This window comes from Lagenorhynchus albirostris, chromosome 1 (assembly GCF_949774975.1).
Source record: "Lagenorhynchus albirostris chromosome 1, mLagAlb1.1, whole genome shotgun sequence".
In the NCBI taxonomy this organism is placed as follows: domain Eukaryota; kingdom Metazoa; phylum Chordata; class Mammalia; order Artiodactyla; family Delphinidae; genus Lagenorhynchus; species Lagenorhynchus albirostris.
The window spans coordinates 42840395-42856464 of NC_083095.1; the positions used below are offsets into that span (position 1 = coordinate 42840395).

The window sequence follows — 16070 nt, forward strand, 5'->3', positions numbered from 1 at the left end:
ATTTTTTTTAATTGAGTTATATTAGATCCATAATCTTTTTCAAAATTGATCATTCAGCTATAATATGAAAAATTAATACCTATATTATATAAGGAGTTAATAACAGTTTCTCAGATAACTTTTGATCACTGATAATTATAACTCCTATTTAATCCAAATCAGCAGTATGGTATCCCCTTTTGTTTCATTTTTAAGAGCCTGACATAATTTCAAGTTCTTTTAAAATCAAAAAACATCAAGACCATTAACAATACTTTGAATACTTTCTGATTCTACCTATATAACACTTTGCTAGGAATTAGAAATCAAGAAAAAATCCAGAAAAGAGCAATTAAGTAGTCACTCAATTAAAGAAAATTATAGAAAGTTCGTGTCCTGTGAGAGATCACACATTTTATTTTGCCATCTTTTAATAAGGATCATTCTTTATGTGGCCTACATCCTTCAATACGTAACCATTCTTTATAGCAGAGTACTATAAAGAGAATAAGAGAATATACTTAATTCTCTTAATACTTAAGAGAATAGTGCCTCTTAATAGTTAATACTCTTAATACTTAAGAGAATAGTGCCTCTTAACATCTTAAAATTTTTTGGTCACTGTCTCTCATTAAACAGATGCAAAAATTTTAAGTATTTTGGATTCTTCTCCCCTAATTGGTCTCTGTTTCTACAAATGTGGTCTGTTTTTCTAAGTGTGTACTAACTGCATTAGATTCAGCCAATGTGCTTATAAAAAAGATTCTTGGGTTGCCATCCCAGACCTACTAAATTAGAGAGATTTGGGGTCCTCAAATCCTTTTTTTTTCAAATGAGCACCAAGTGATTCTTATGTACACTAATGCTTAATATATGAACCATATGCAATTAAGATTCTAAGCTCTTTGAGAACAAGAATTATACAATTTCTTCTGTTATTGTCTATCAAAGAAAATCACCACAGAGAATGCTAAGTAGCAACTAGTTTTCATCAATACTAAAGTGCCATTCAGGTAAAGGACAGAGATTGCTATTCATAAATGAAGGATTATTCTGGGGTGCAGAAAATCCAAAATGTGAAAACCTGAAAAGTATTGCTGCTGCAGAAGTGTAAGCATTACATCAGGAAAACTTCACAAGTATTGTGAATGTAACCTTGATATTGGGCACCAAACAGGATGCATGTTAGTATTCAAACATGCATCATATTATTTCCCATGACTCTGCACACATCAACTCCTGTAATTTTTACCACTGCTTTGTTTAATATAGCAAAATTGTATCCACTTAAAATCTAACAGTTAATTTTAAGCTTAGTTTTTAAATCTCTAACAACTATCAACAGTCACAATTAAGCCTCCTAAAAATATATAGTTCAGGGCTTCCCTGGTGGCGCAGTGGTTGAGAGTCCACCTGCCGATGCAGGGGACAGGGGTTCGTGCCCCGGTCTGGGAAGATCCCACATGCCGCGGAGTGGCTGGGCCCGTGAGCCATGGCAGCTGAGCCTGCGCGTCCGGAGCCTGTGCTCCGCAACGGGAGAGACCACAACAGTGAGAGGCCCGTGTACCGCAAAAAAAAAAAAAAAAAAAAAAAATATATATATATATATATATATATATGTATATATGTATAGTTCAGAATAATAGCACTATTGTGAACCAACACCAACTTGTAGGAGGTCTAAGAATAAAAATGGTTAGAAAATATTAGGTACATACAGCACATTGCTACTACTAATAGAAGCCACAGAGTAAGACACAGGAAGTACAATTTTCAACCAAAGCGTGTTCTTCACAGCTTTGAGCATCAACTACAGATGAATGATGTTTACCCAAAGCAACAAATCAACTAAACTAAAAATAAACCTAAAGGGTCATTTCTTTACCTTCTGCAAGGAAACCACAACACTATAATTATATCTTTTATACCAAGACATAAATGTAAAAACCAAATAATGCTATAGATGTTCAGTGTAAAGCCAACGATTGGATGTTATCCACAGGACTGTGTAGTCTGAAAGTAATGAGAGGAGACTTGGAAATCTTAATTATTGCTATTCTCATCAACATAATGACAGCAACAATATAGGTACTACATTTAGGTTTTCATTTACATGCACTGTGACACTTGTTGCTACTCACTACAGTAAAGTTTTTTAAAGCCAGTATAAGCTTATGCATGAAATGTTAAGAATGAATTCACATTAGCAGCATATATATCTTTCGTGAAAGATGTTACTAAGAGAGTCCTGACTGCACTGAAAATCAAAAATTAAGCTATGATCACCTAGGCTTGAATCTACTCTGGCCCAAATTTTTTTAGTCTGTAAATTCTGTGGCAATATCTATAGCACCCTTATATAGAATAGGCAGCAATACAATAAAAGACTGCAACTATGCAATTTTAATTGTAATTCCAGAAAAAGTTTAAAAGTCTGATGACTTACAATACTAAGTTGTATTGACTTTTCTAACGGAAGAAAAATAACCATATAATTTAACTTTCTTGAAGGGAAATATCAAGATAACCTAAAAAAGAAGTACATTCTTGGATGACATAGCCATAAGTGGCCAAGTTACTATAAAGAGATAATTGGGTTTTTTTTTTACCATCAGGGTGTCATTAAAATTTTAGCTGTCTATATCAAGTAAATTGACAGGAAAGAATACATATTTCTCTGCCAAGGTAATGATTCAATGAATTTACAAAACAGAGAGATAGATATGAAACCCGCAAATTAAATCCTCTATATTAAATTACCTAACTACCTACCCACAGTATACCAACTAGCATCTGTCAACTTGCTGATAACAGCTTCCTGAAAGGATCCATCAGATGTCCTTGTTTCAACAATGGCTCCAACCTAAAACAAAAAATCGAAATTTCATCACCAAATTTAAACAAACAAACCAAATCACTCGTACCAACTATATGACCTGGGTTAAAAAAATGTATCTATTTATGGTAATTATACCTTACATTGGCTTAGATCTTTATCATTTATAGTGTTCATACATTTACCATGCAATTCAAGTCTCAAAATGCTTAGGCTTAAGTAAGATAGCTATTATTACCCCTATTTTACGTGTTGGAAATTGTGGTTTAGGAAGAGAGAATAATTTGCAAAGAGTCCAGGATGAGAACCCAGTCTTTTAAGTCTCATTTCAGAGCTTTTTTTTACTACATGATACTGCCTTCAAGAAAATTGTGGAATGTAAGAACCAAAACACCATAGGACAGCAAAAACAGCTTCAATTTTCTTTCATGTAAATATTGAATATTGGATTCAGCATTTGTACTTAAGGGACCTTTTAGATAAAGGTTCACCTGGAGAGAGAGGGATGGACCAGTTGACCTTCTTTCAGCTTCCAGACCTTTGTATATCAGATATTAACCGAAGTGGTACTCTGACATAATGAAGATTTATAACATAAATGGCCAGAAATGGATGGAAAACATAATGTAGGTATTCATTAAATTGAACTATTAAGTCAACATAGTTTACTTGGTAAGTTAGAAAAACAGAAGATTCAGACTTATGATACTGGTATATTACACTTATCAAGCTAAACACCTGTGGCAACAATATGAAAAACAAAATGTAGTATTCAGTCCAAGAATTCAAAACAAAAGGTAGCTGAAACTCATGTCCACATATATTAAATTATCCTTCTGTAAGATGTTTAACATTCTTTAACTAAGGATACAGCCATTGTAATATTGTAATTTATACTAACTCTACAACACCTTATTTGTAATTTTGTTTTCTGATTAACATTTTTTAACATTTTAAAAGTGTATCTACAAATATAAAATCCAATAAATCACTGTATGAATTTACGATTCATCATTTCAGATTATAAACTGTACAAAATACGTACTCTTAAAGGACCCTTTACTTGGTCATCTTGCACCAATTGTGTAGTATTATCCTGTTTCAGGAGTACCTAAAAAACATTTTTGCACAATAGTTTGCATGTTACTTTTAAAACAGTACATTTATGGTAATACTGTAACAAAAATGTCTTTATACTTTCTTAGCATCCTGGGGTTACCTCTGGTATAATACTTATTCCATTGTATTTACGTTTATTGTCTCTCTCACTAACTGTGAGCTCCTTGAGGGCTGGAGTCCTCCTCACTATATCTCCAGCAGTTAGCAAGTGTCAATACATACTACAGGCACTTAATAAATGTTTGCTGAATTGACTATAGAAGGTTTATAATCTGTAGTGATTATTGTAAAACCTTAAAATTGCCTTCATTGCTTTTTATCAACTAGTCATAAAGGTTCCGTCGCCAAGTATATTTAAAAAAAAACAGCATCAAACTTTATTGCCTACATGCAAGGTAAACAAATTAAAACCAGAAGTCTTCTGGTCCTCTATAAAGTAAACCTAAATAATAATCTGATATGCAATTCAGTCACAAATAAGTGCTCCCTTCTACTACAGATCCTCCCACATATATAAGGTAACCTGCTCTATTAAGAGAGAGGGAGAATGGGAGAGGGAGACGGAAAGGAAGCATGTACCCAAATAAGGGGAAACTTCAAATTCTAGGTAATTTATGTATAAGACCTCCCCAGACAATCACTGTATTGATTTTAAATTAAATAAATTAATCTACAAAGAGCCACAATACTAACAAAAAGTTAAAATTCTCAAAGAATTCCAAGTAAATATTTAGTAAGGAAATCCTGTATAGCTGACATAGTAAAAAGGCTATATGAAACAAGGAAGAAATGAATGTCAAATGATATCCTAAGAATACTCGAAGAAAAGTTTCACCAGCAGATGGGAATTTAAACAGAAAGTTTATAATAATCATAGATAAATCTATTTGTCTACCACACAAATCACACTCCTCTAGTTTAATGGTTCTCAAACTTCAACATGCATCAGAAACACTTGAAGGGCTTGTTATAACACAATCATAGGACCCCATCCTCAGTGTTTCTGACTCAGTTTGTCTGGGGTGGGGGCCTGAGAATTTGCATTTTAAACCAGTTCTCAGGTGAGACTGATGCTGCTGGTCCTGGGTCCACTGTTCACTTATTCATTCAACACATTCTGAGCGCCCCCTGTTTATAAGGCACTGCTCTAGGTATTGTGAACAGAACAAGGCAAACATTTCCTCCTTCCAGGGTGCTTAATTTTTGTAGGAAAGGATCACATATGTAAGTGAAAAGCAAATTGCAAAACTGAAAGTACAGAATGATCCAATGATAATAATAACATCAACACTGTTACTGAAAGGCACAGCACAAAATTTGGTAGAACACATAAAGGCTCTTCAGAGTAATATCACAGAGGACCTCCATGAACTTCATTATACAGTTCCACAATGTTAAAAAGTTTATAATAAGCATGGATTACCTTTGTAGTCTAAGTAACTAAGATTATTAAAAGCATTTATATAGAAAAATTACTAGGAGTAAACACAAAATGATAATAGTAGGATTTCTGAGGTCAACTATGGCTTTTAATCCTTCAGTACTTTTCTGTACTTCCAAATATTGTACAGCAATCAATAACTTTTTTTCTGGTCACAAAAGCATCTTAAAATTATCTTAGGATAAAATTCTTAAGTCATTTTTATCGCTGTCTTGAAATGATAATTCCCACTGTTTTGTTTTTAGTAATCTATTGTTTTTTCTAATCACTTGAAATCATCACTACCTGAATAATATGAAAGGAGAGAAAATAGATTATAGCCTAAATAAGCATGCTACCGCAAACAGGAAAGATCCAAATGATGGGAAGTATCATGAGTATGGTATTTCGTGGAAGCACTTGGAATAATTTCTCATCTTGAGTTCTTTATTTCCCAATTCTTAATGTGCTTTTCCTATAGTTTTGTATATAACAGTGCTTTCACATAGTAATGATTCACGAAGTGAAGTAATAGTTCAGTAAATAAAATGTTGATTTGTAGTCTCCGAATTCCATCCCTAACTCTCTTCAATCGAGTTAATAAAGCTGTTCCATTAAAAAAAAAATTACCTTAACTTTTACCAGCCTTTTCACAGTCTTAATCTTTGCCTCACAGAAGGCACCTCGGTACTTGGCACTGACATCAGTTCCCACTGTCAGGTAGGCAGGCTCATCCGCCGCCTGATGAAAGGAACATACAATATGAATGTCACTACTATTTTCCCCTACTCCAACCCCAAGTCCCATCAAAAGGTTCTGTATTTCAAGTAATAAGAACATTAACATTATTTGCTTATTAGTACCATTGATAATTTGAAAAATATCCCTAAAGCAAACACTTTATTAGCAATCCTTTACTTTATAAACTATATCGCGAAAACATAAAACAATTTAAATTGTAACTAGAAAGTATCAGTAGGAAATATGTTTTTTCATTCAGATACAAAATGATTCAACAATTTTATAATATATTTAAGAAATGAAAAAATTTAAAAATCCAAAAAAGGTATATTTATTTTAAGTGTCTCATAAAACTTTAAGTTAGTCAGTTATGGCCTCCTGAAATTTTGTTTTCAAATTAAAAGAAATATTGCTATTAAAATTAACACTAACAAATACATAATTAAATGTGTTTTGTTTTGTTTTGTTTGCGGTACGCGGGCCTCTCACTGTTCTGGCCTCTCCCGTTGCGGAGCACAGGCTCTGGACACGCAGGCCCAGCGGCCATGGCTCACAGGCCCAGCCGCTCCGCGGCATGTGGGATCTTCTCCCAGACCAGGGCACGAACCCGCGTCCCCTGCATTGGCAGGCGGACTCTCAACCACTGCACCACCAGGGAAGCCCAAATGTTTATTAATATAGCTACATAAAGGCAACTGTTTTTGGATACATAATAACTGTACAAATAATAAATGAAGCCAACCCTTTTGATAAGGAGAGCATTATTTAGAAAAATCATTGGCTAAAAGCTGCATTTTAAAGCTTTAAATCTAAATTAACTGATGAATGCAGAGATGTGAACTGAGAGTAGCTGTACCTAGTTTATCAATATTAATCTTCTTGGTATATTTAAAAAAAAAAAAGTTTCACAAAGAAATACCTACTTTTAGCAAATGTCCGTGATCAGAATGATACATGGAAAGATGTGAGAAATTTCACTCCACCATTCATTTTAATCTTGACAGTAACAGAATGACTGCTATCTCAATCTGTCATTTTAAGAATATTTTCCAAAAGTTAAGTGTATTCATAAAAGCTCAACTCAACAATGCTAAGTGCAAAGGTTACAGTGTACACTTTAGAGAAATACTTTCAAGTAGAAAATGATTTTTCATGAAGTTTTCCCAACTAACATTAAAGAAGGTACACTGTCATTTCAAGGAGATAAGAAAGCAAGAGGAAGTTTGGGAAAATCCTGTATTTCAGAGCTTAATACACTGAAAGAGTAAATGAGTAAGGAATCAAGTTTAAAGTTAGTGCATTTACGAATAACGCAAATTGAAAAGAAATACTTTTTGCAAATAAATATCTGACCTGAAACATTCAATGCCACGGAACTGCAGGATGTTATACCTTCCTTTCCCTTTAAACATCACATACGATGTTTGCAATATTTGTTGTCTTCAGAAGAATTTTTTTTAGGTTGGATATACATTTAAAATATTTACTGAACTAAAATTAAGTATTATTCGTTATAATAATATATAATAATACTTAGTTTTAGTTCACCTTCAAATATTTTACCCACAAAATTTCACTTTATCCCCAGAAAAAATGGTATCTCCCTTACACAATCCACACATTCCTTCCTTAGAAAATCGCATTGGCACTGGAGAAGAAAAAAAAAAAATCAAAAAATCCCCCAAAGAACCAAAGCAGGACAAAAGCTTTACTTCTGCAAAGGTCGCTGCCAACACAGGAAGTGTTTAAAAATACTAGCCCAATGGACAACAATGGAAAGGCTGCAGCAGCCTTTCCAAAGTGCTAACTGCTTCGGAGAGGGGCCCAACTGACCGCATTTAGACACAATGATCATCTCTCACCCATTCAACACGTCCTCATTTTCAGAAAGCGCTGCTCAGCAGACGAATCAATTTTGAGTAGCAAAAAAATGACATTCCATAGCACTGGCCTCACGACAGTCAGTGTCCAGGGCACGAGGTTCCGAGCAGCGTCGACTCTACTTACCTTCATTTTCACTGGTGATCTGTGGGGTTCCAGCTCAACGAGCTATCTTCTCCGTCGCTAGAACCAAGGGGAGGGGAAAGACAGGCACAGAATCAGTCAACGAGGGGAGCGACCCGGGGAAAGAAAGTAAACAAATGCCAGCGGGGAGGGGCAGAACCCTCACCAGGGAAGGGATAAGATCCCCTCCGAGGGCAGCCAGGACGCAGGAGCCGAGGGGGTGGCAAGAACCCCACGGGCGCCAAAGGGCAGTGGGTTCCGCCGCGGAGTTCGCCAGCGGCCCACCGCGCCCCCGCCTCGCTCGCCACTTTGACCCGGAATGCTCAACTCAGAGCCCCAGGACGGGTCGCTCTGGAGAAGGGCAGGGCGCCGTTTGGGCTTCCCCGGGCCCCCCACAGGCGCGGTCGCCGAGCTCAGCCGCCCCCCGGATACCCCGACTTCGGCCCGCGCCCCGCCTCCGCCGATCGGCCCCCTCCGCCCGCCCCGGGCCCGCGGTGGCGGCAGCGGAGTGTCACGGCGCCATTGCTCTCCTTCCTTTCCTCTGCACCATATCAGAAAGGAGAAGCACTTCTTCACCCGAAGGGGCAGGGGCCGTGGCCTTCAGCCCCGAGGCGCGCGAGGGAGGGAAGACCCGCGAGGGGAAGAAGGCTGGGGGGGGCGGAGAGAAGGAGGGGAGGTGGCCCGGACAGGGTGTGGGAGGGGAGGGGAGCCGCACAGCGGCAGCCGCCGCCTCCTCCCCGCGCCCGCCTCAACTTTTTGTACAACCCAGAGCAGTACCAGCCCCCAGTCCCTCGGGTCCAACCACGGACTCCACGGGGGAGGACGCACTGGGGAGTTGGGGGCCGGCTGCCCCAAGCAGCCCGCTCCTCGCCTCGCGGAAGCAAACTTAGCGGCGCGGCCAGCCCACAGCCATTTTCCCGGGGAACCCGGGGAAGCGGCCGACGAGGCAGCTGCGGCGGCTGTTCCCGCAGTTGCTGCCGCTGCTCCACGACTTGCCCCTTCCCCTGCGCTCGCCGCCCCGCTTGCCAAGCATCCCCCTCCCCACCTCCAAAGCTTCCAACTGCACCGGGACCCCGGGCAGCAGCACCAGCTGCTAGTGCCGCTTCTTCCATTCAGTATCCCTCGCTTCTCTTCTCCCCACCTACCAACTGCCGGTGAAGTGCGCGCTGTCAGCCCCCGAGTCCTCCGCCCCACTGACCCCCGTGGGCCCCAGTCCGGGCAGCACCACTCCCGGCCGCGGCAGCAGTTCCTGCGCCCCGTTCCCCACTCGCCCGATTTACTGCCACAATCCACCAAATAACAAGCTGTTGAGCAGACTCGCTTCTACACGAACTCCTATTGGCTGCTCATGACGCCGAAGAGTTTCGGATTGGAGCTCGCTACCTGCCGTCCTCATTGGATGTAGCTCTGAAACTTCACGGATTGGTGCGAAAAACAGCAGGTAGGACATCTGCCACTTATGATTGGCTGCCTCCGAAGACTAACGTTACTGGAGAATCAGGTATTGAGTAAGCAAGTCCTGAAAAATGATTGGTAAAGACGACTCCGGATGTACTTAACTGAGCACTGATTGGTCAATTGAGGGGTCAGGAAGAGCAGTTCGGCACGAGGATTGGCGGTGGGGTGTCCCATGGAAACCGAACCCGGAGCTGTGGCCAGGACTTGCACGGGGGCGGGGCAGGGTCTTTCCAAAGCGCCTGCGCTGAACCAGTTTCTCGGCGCCATTTTGTGTGGGCAGCGGTGGCTGCAGGTCTACCGTATTTTATGTTTCTGGCGAGACGAAAGCGGAATCTTTATCCCGTGGATTCATTTAACTGCGGCAACCATCCACCGTTCCCTCAGGACAGCACCTAGTGAAGATCGGAAGAGTAGCGATCTGTCAGAAAGGTCAGTTGGAAGCGGTAGTTGTCCGGTGGACTGGGGGATGGCGCAGCTCTAGCGGCACCGGCACCGGAAGTGAGGGGGCCACTCGGCAGCCATAGCAGAGTAAGTTCTCCCTGCGGCTGGGTGGGGAGCTGGGGGCGGGCTGAGAGGGGGCGAGGCTTCTTCTCTCGCGGCCCTAGAGAAAGAGGCGGAGGGGACGTGCACGTCTCTTTTCTCCGGGGTGATCCTTTGGACTCGTCTCGGGAGTGTGAGAGATGTTCGGGATGCCGCTCCTCTCAGAGCAGTGCTTCCTCCCTTTGGAAGTGGATTTCGGCAGCTTGTCACGTTCTGCGACCAAGGCCACCGGCTGTGTGCTCCTCCTTAGTTAAGACAGAGAGGGCAGGGTTCTGAGGCAAACCGGTCCTGCGTGGGGAGGGGTTTCCGCGTGCTGGTCGCGCGTTTAAGCAGTGAGGAAAATGAAGGAAACGCTGGGCTTGGGGTGCTGAGGAATTCCCTAGCTAGCACAGACGCTGCCGCTCTGGCCTTAGACAAGTAGCTGTGCCACGCTGCACGAGGCTTAGGCTGCTTTTTGAAAGGAGCGAGCAGTGGTTTTGCAGGGACGGGACACACCTTAGATAAAAATACAAGGGCCTCCCCGATAGGATTTTGTTCAGGGTAGCCATTGATCTCGTTCCATTAGCACGATCTTGTGTTCTGTTAAAACCACATTTGAAATGGTGGAAATAGAGTATTGATTGGCAAGTTGTTTTAAAGAATGAAATAATTAAAAAAATGTAAAATATCGACGGTAATCCACGTTGACTAAACTTACTCGTTAAGAGGACATGTTAACTAAGGCTGCATCGATTTTTCATTCGTAACTGATTTTTTCAGAATTGTTAAGAAAATGAAATGCATGTTAGTATTTCTGCTGAGTGACCTAGTCACACTGATCTGAATAGCTGCTTAAAATTATCCTCATAATACTTCTGTTTTGAACCCTATTGCTGTATTGGTGGGGCTCCAGACTAGAAAATGATCGAGTGATTTAATGATTTGTTGGGGTTTTTTTGGCAGTTGGTCTGAAGAAAAGGACAGTTAAGTGACAAACATCCGGAAGTATTACTGAGGTGAGTTCTAATGTCTGTAAAAATCTTTAGAATTAGGGAGACCAGTAAGTAGAGCCATAAATAGCAAGATGGAAGAATGGTAGTTGAAAAGTCTTTGTTTGGTCAAGGGTTCAAATGAGTCTGTGATTAGCTTCCTGATATGATAATTTAGAATGAAGTCTCAAAATTAGGACATACTTAAGAATTTGTTTACCCATTCATGCTAGTCCCATTTCTAGATTTTTAAGTACTTAATATTTTTATCAAGGAATAATGTGGACATTTTCATGATTTTTTACTCAATATTTAAAAATTTGGCATGTAGAAAAGATATTTCAGTAAGAGTTTAGAAGTTAAGCAATTTTTTTTCTTAAGGAAATTATAGGACATGTAAATACTACTTAACTTCCCGGGTCGGAGCGGGTGGGTAATCACCTATAATTCCACTACCTGACTTAAAACGGTTATTATCTGATCCAAATAATGTATGTCAGTGGGCATTTGGAAATTACCAAAAAGCCAAAAGAAGAAAACAAAATCTCTTGTATCACCACCACCAAAAGGTGATTGCAGTTTGTACTGTACCTATGTGCTATTCAGAGGGGTTTCTCTTTCGCTGGTTCTGTTTTACAAAATAGAGATCATTCTAGTCATGCTCATTTTGTCACTCAGGTTTTTTTCCTTTTTGGAAAATATTGGGAACATGCTGCACGTTTTTCATGGCTGCATAGTGTCCTGTAGGATAGATGTACTGTATTTTATGTAACCAGATCTCTTAATTTTTATAATGGCAGTAATATGTCTGAATATCCTTGTGCATGTTTTACAAAAGATTTTCTCTGAGAACTGACATCTATGCCTAAAATTTCTAGGCATCTTGATATTCCCTCACATGCCTGATTATTTCTCTAGAATAAATATCTATAAGTGGAAATACAAGGCCAAAGAGATTATACCATGCTTCATCAGAAAGCTTTTGCTCTTTTTTTGTTATCCTTTTTCCTTTTATTACTCTCCTCCCCCCCAACCCCCATTTTAAAAATTTAATTTAGCTTTATTTTTGAGCTTTTTCTCCTGGGTCTCTGTTTATTCAGGTAAAATTATCAGTCTTTCAAGTCACACATATAGTAAAATAAACTTGAGAATTTTTTGGACCTTAAGAGTAATTTCTTAAAATTAATTTATTTTTTGCTCTAGAATAGTTAGGCGTTTGTACAGTGAAACATTTTGCTATGCAGAAGTGACACTTAGAGGAAACTAAAAACATTGTTTTTTATGGTAGAGTTAGTTGAGTTTAACTATTGTTTCCTTGTAGCCTGGCTTAAAGTTTTCCATCTTTCTGTGCATTCTCAAGGTGCTTTTGTACTGTCATAGGACCCTTTACATGCCTCTCTCATCACATTTACTTTGCATTTGTTTGGCTCTTCCCCAGTTTGAGACTTTATTCCCAGAGGGTAGCAATTGCTGTTTTAATCACTCTTATGTTTCCTTACCTGATACATGGTATGTGCTCTGTCACTGTTTCTTATGAATCGTTATGTACTTTCATATACAAAATATGTGAAGTAAGCTAACATGTTTTCTTTAACAGCAGTTCTCTTCTGAAAATTCATGATATTCCACAAATGCTGTCTTAACTTTGAAATTTTTTTTAATGTTCCAAATACTTGATTTAATACTGAGTTGATTTCTTTCTTTTTTTTTTTGAAGGGAGCAAACTTTTTTTTTTTTAATTTTGGCTGCATTGGGTCTTCGTTGCTGCACGCAGGCTTTCTAGTTGCGGCGAGCAGGGGCCACTCTTCATTGCAGTGCGCGGGCTTCTCATTGCGGTGGCTTCTCTTGTTGCGGAGCGTGGGCTCTAGGCTCAAGGGCTTCAGTAGTGGTAGCACGAGGGCTCCAGAGCACAGGCTCAGTAGTTGTGGAACACGGGCTCAGTTGCTTCACAGCATGTGGGATCCCCTCAGACCAGGGATTGAACCCGTGTCCCCTGCCTTGGCAGGCAGACTCTTAAACAACTGCTCCACCAGGGAAGTCCCAGAACTGACTTGATTTCTAATTGCTAATAATAATGTAGGTTTAGAGAACTCATTGAGAATAGTTATTCTTGACTTTTTTCCTCAATTTTTTTTTAAAGCTTTTATGATACCTTAGCGGAAGGCAACTATAGATGAATATTAATTGAACACTCAAATCATCTCTTAGGAATAAATGAATGAAAATTAATTTTGATAAAATTGATTTTTGTAACCTATTTTAATGAGCCCAAACTAGTAGAATAATGTTTCTACAAAATCAAAATGGTCAAATTTTTAATAATGTTTTTATGAAAAAAAGCTATTTTGAAAGCAGAATGTTTTATTTATTGGTCAAGAATTCAAATGAGGGCATGAAATTAGCTTCCCATCATGGTATCTTAGACTGAAATCTCAAAATTAGAACATCCCTATGAATTTTTTTTTTACCCATTCATATGGTTCCCATTTCTGGATTTTTAATCACAGAACACTGTGAACATTTTCATGATTTTTTTTTTCTTTAACCCATGGTAAAATACTTGACATATAAAGATCTCATCAGGAAAAGTGTTTAGAAGTGAAGCAAAACAGTCTGTTCTGAGTGTGTGGGCTATATAACATACTCAAAACTTTAAAAAGTCTTTGTCTTCTAGAGGACGCCTCGCTTTGTGGAATAATGAGGGAAAGTGTTCCAGTTTTTAAATGACTTGGATCTGCTCTCTGTTGAAATTGTAATTCTGGTATGCAGTTTTACTTAACTATTCTTTAGTAATCAAGATAGGCCATGTTGCCTTTACATGTATATCTCTTTTTAAAAATGATAGAATTTGTTCCACTGTACAGTTATTCCTGTAACTGTCTGTGTATGTTGAAAAGCAGAACAGATTGTTGTGTTGAATGTAGCTGCTTTCCTAATGGTTTTGTTATTTTTTGGAAAGTTACTAAATTTGCTTATTTGCAACCAAAGCAACCTTTGTAATCTCTGTATGGTCTTTTGCCCTAGTAGATGTCACTGCTTATTTTATGGCCACATGGAGTCATAGATAACTGGTTTTCCTTCATATATAATGCAAACAAGAGCATTATTTTAGGATTTGGTAGATTACCTAGTGGCATTCCTACTAGGATCTGTCCTCAGAAGCTTACTGTCAATAAAAAGAAAACCATAATTAAACATGTGGGTGTTAATATAGTTATTTCAAAAGATTCCATCAATTTAGATTGGTTTAACTTTTTAAAGATTTAAATCATGGCACACGAGAAAAATAGATTTGTCAAAGTTCAGTGTACAATTGGATCTAATTGTTTTAAAAAACAAATTGTTTTATAATACAGAACAGAAAGAAATTTATTTAGCCATCATTGAAGGCTTTTCAAGGTTAATGATATGTAATATGTAAAATTAGAAGAAAGGAAGTCATTCTAAGTGGATGTAGCTTGTGAGCAAGGATGCAGTTATTTGGGTTGGCCAAAAAGTTTGTTCGGTTAGTGAATACATTATTCAATAAAATTCTTGGTGAAAATGAAAAATGTGTCTTTTATAGTTACTTAAAACTGAAGGAACTTCTTGGCCAACCCAATATATAAGAAAAGCTATGTTTGGGACAGTAAGTGAACCAGTTTGGAGAGGATGACTGATTAAAGATTACATTGGGAAAGTTGTGTGAAGCCAGCTTGTCGAGGTTTCTAGAATTAGCTGCACATCAGAATTATGTAGAGTGCTTGTCTTTTACAGGTTTGGGAACTTCCAGAGGGCCTTGAAAGGTGGGATATGAGCAGAAAATGAAGGTTATTTTTTGTTTTGTTTTCAAATTTTACAAATCAAAATGGAATTAAACAAACAAACAAAAACTTACTTCTAATCCCACCCTACCATTGGATTTTTAAAATTTTCTTTTTCCTTGTCTGTATGCATATTCTTTCTTTAGACTCAGAGAAATTTTTATTTTTCTTTGTTACTTAACGTTGTAATAGGCATTCAATGTGACTGCATGGTCTCCACAGTAATTTTTTTTTCAATTTATTTATTTATTTTTGGCTGCATTCGGTCTTCATTGCTGTACGTGGGCTCTCTAGTTGCGGCGAGCGGGGGCTACTCAGTGTTGTGGTGCACGGGCTTCTCATTGCAGTGGCTTTTCTTGTTGCGGAGCATGGGCTCTAGGCACGTGGGCTTCAGTAGTTGTGGCTCGCGGGCTCTAGAGCGCAGGCTCCGCAGTTGTGGCGCACGGGCTTAGTTGCTCCACGGCATGTGGGATCTTCCCAGCCCAGAGCTTGAACCCATGTTCCCTGCATTGGCAGGCGGATTCTTAACCACTGCGCCACCAGGGAAGTCCTCCACAGTAATTTTAATGTCTGAAAATATTCCATCAAACTCTGTTATCTCTGACTTTATTTTCCTATTGCTGGACCATTTAGGTTTCTTTCTAGTTCTTAAATATTGTGCTGTAATTATCATCTATGTACATACAGTATTTTCTGTTTTTTTGCACTGTTCTTTTAGGATTGATTTAAAAGGTCATTGTATGAACATTTTTATGACTCTTTGAAATGTTGCCATGTTGTTTTCCAAAAGAGTTATAATTTACACTACCTTCCCTGTGAGTTTAGTTACCAACATTGGGTAGCCTGTAATTATAACTTTTGCTAAGTTACTAGGTACAAAATATGTTGAGCTCTCTTTTTCTCTGTAATATTTTTGTGAAGTGGGACCTCTTTCCATAATTTCAGTTACTGATTCTTAGTAGTAGACAAGTTGTCTATTCAAGACTTTTGTCCATTTATATATTAGAGTTTTGATATTCCTTAATTTTTTGAGCTTATTATATAATATTTAGTAGTAATTTGCTACAGATATTTTTCCATAAAGACTTCCCTTTTGATTTTCATTATTTGTGTTGAGGGTTTTTGAATAGACAAAATGTATTCCTGAACGATTACTTGGAAATAGTGTCCAGTATGACTGAAGAAGTGACACAGGAATTGGA

At 38.7% G+C, this 16070-nt stretch overlaps 1 protein-coding gene and 1 long non-coding RNA gene across 5 annotated transcripts in view; one reads left to right on the forward strand and one right to left on the reverse strand.

Annotated features, from left to right (window-relative positions):
- The window catches only part of ARID4A (AT-rich interaction domain 4A), a 57732-nt gene extending 48449 nt beyond the window's left edge, over window positions 1–9283 (reverse strand). The window contains exons 1-5 of the mRNA XM_060142035.1: window positions 9245–9283; window positions 8103–8159; window positions 5985–6095; window positions 3861–3926; window positions 2752–2842 (exon numbers count right to left, since the gene is read on the reverse strand). Coding sequence (XP_059998018.1) covers window positions 2752–2842; window positions 3861–3926; window positions 5985–6095; window positions 8103–8108 — 274 coding nt within the window. The 5' untranslated portion in view covers window positions 8109–8159; window positions 9245–9283. The remainder of the gene's footprint in view (window positions 1–2751; window positions 2843–3860; window positions 3927–5984; window positions 6096–8102; window positions 8160–9244) is intronic.
- Window positions 9284–9821: 538 nt separating this feature from the next.
- Window positions 9822–16070, forward strand: part of LOC132515692 (uncharacterized) — a 32729-nt gene continuing 26480 nt past the window's right edge. For 3 of the 4 annotated variants that reach the window (XR_009539171.1, XR_009539170.1, XR_009539168.1), the window contains exons 1-2: window positions 9822–9986; window positions 11040–11092. This is a non-coding gene — a long non-coding RNA (uncharacterized LOC132515692). Of the gene's footprint in view, window positions 10086–11039; window positions 11093–16070 lie in introns of all 4 variants that reach the window. The other variant, XR_009539169.1, reaches the window with a different exon arrangement.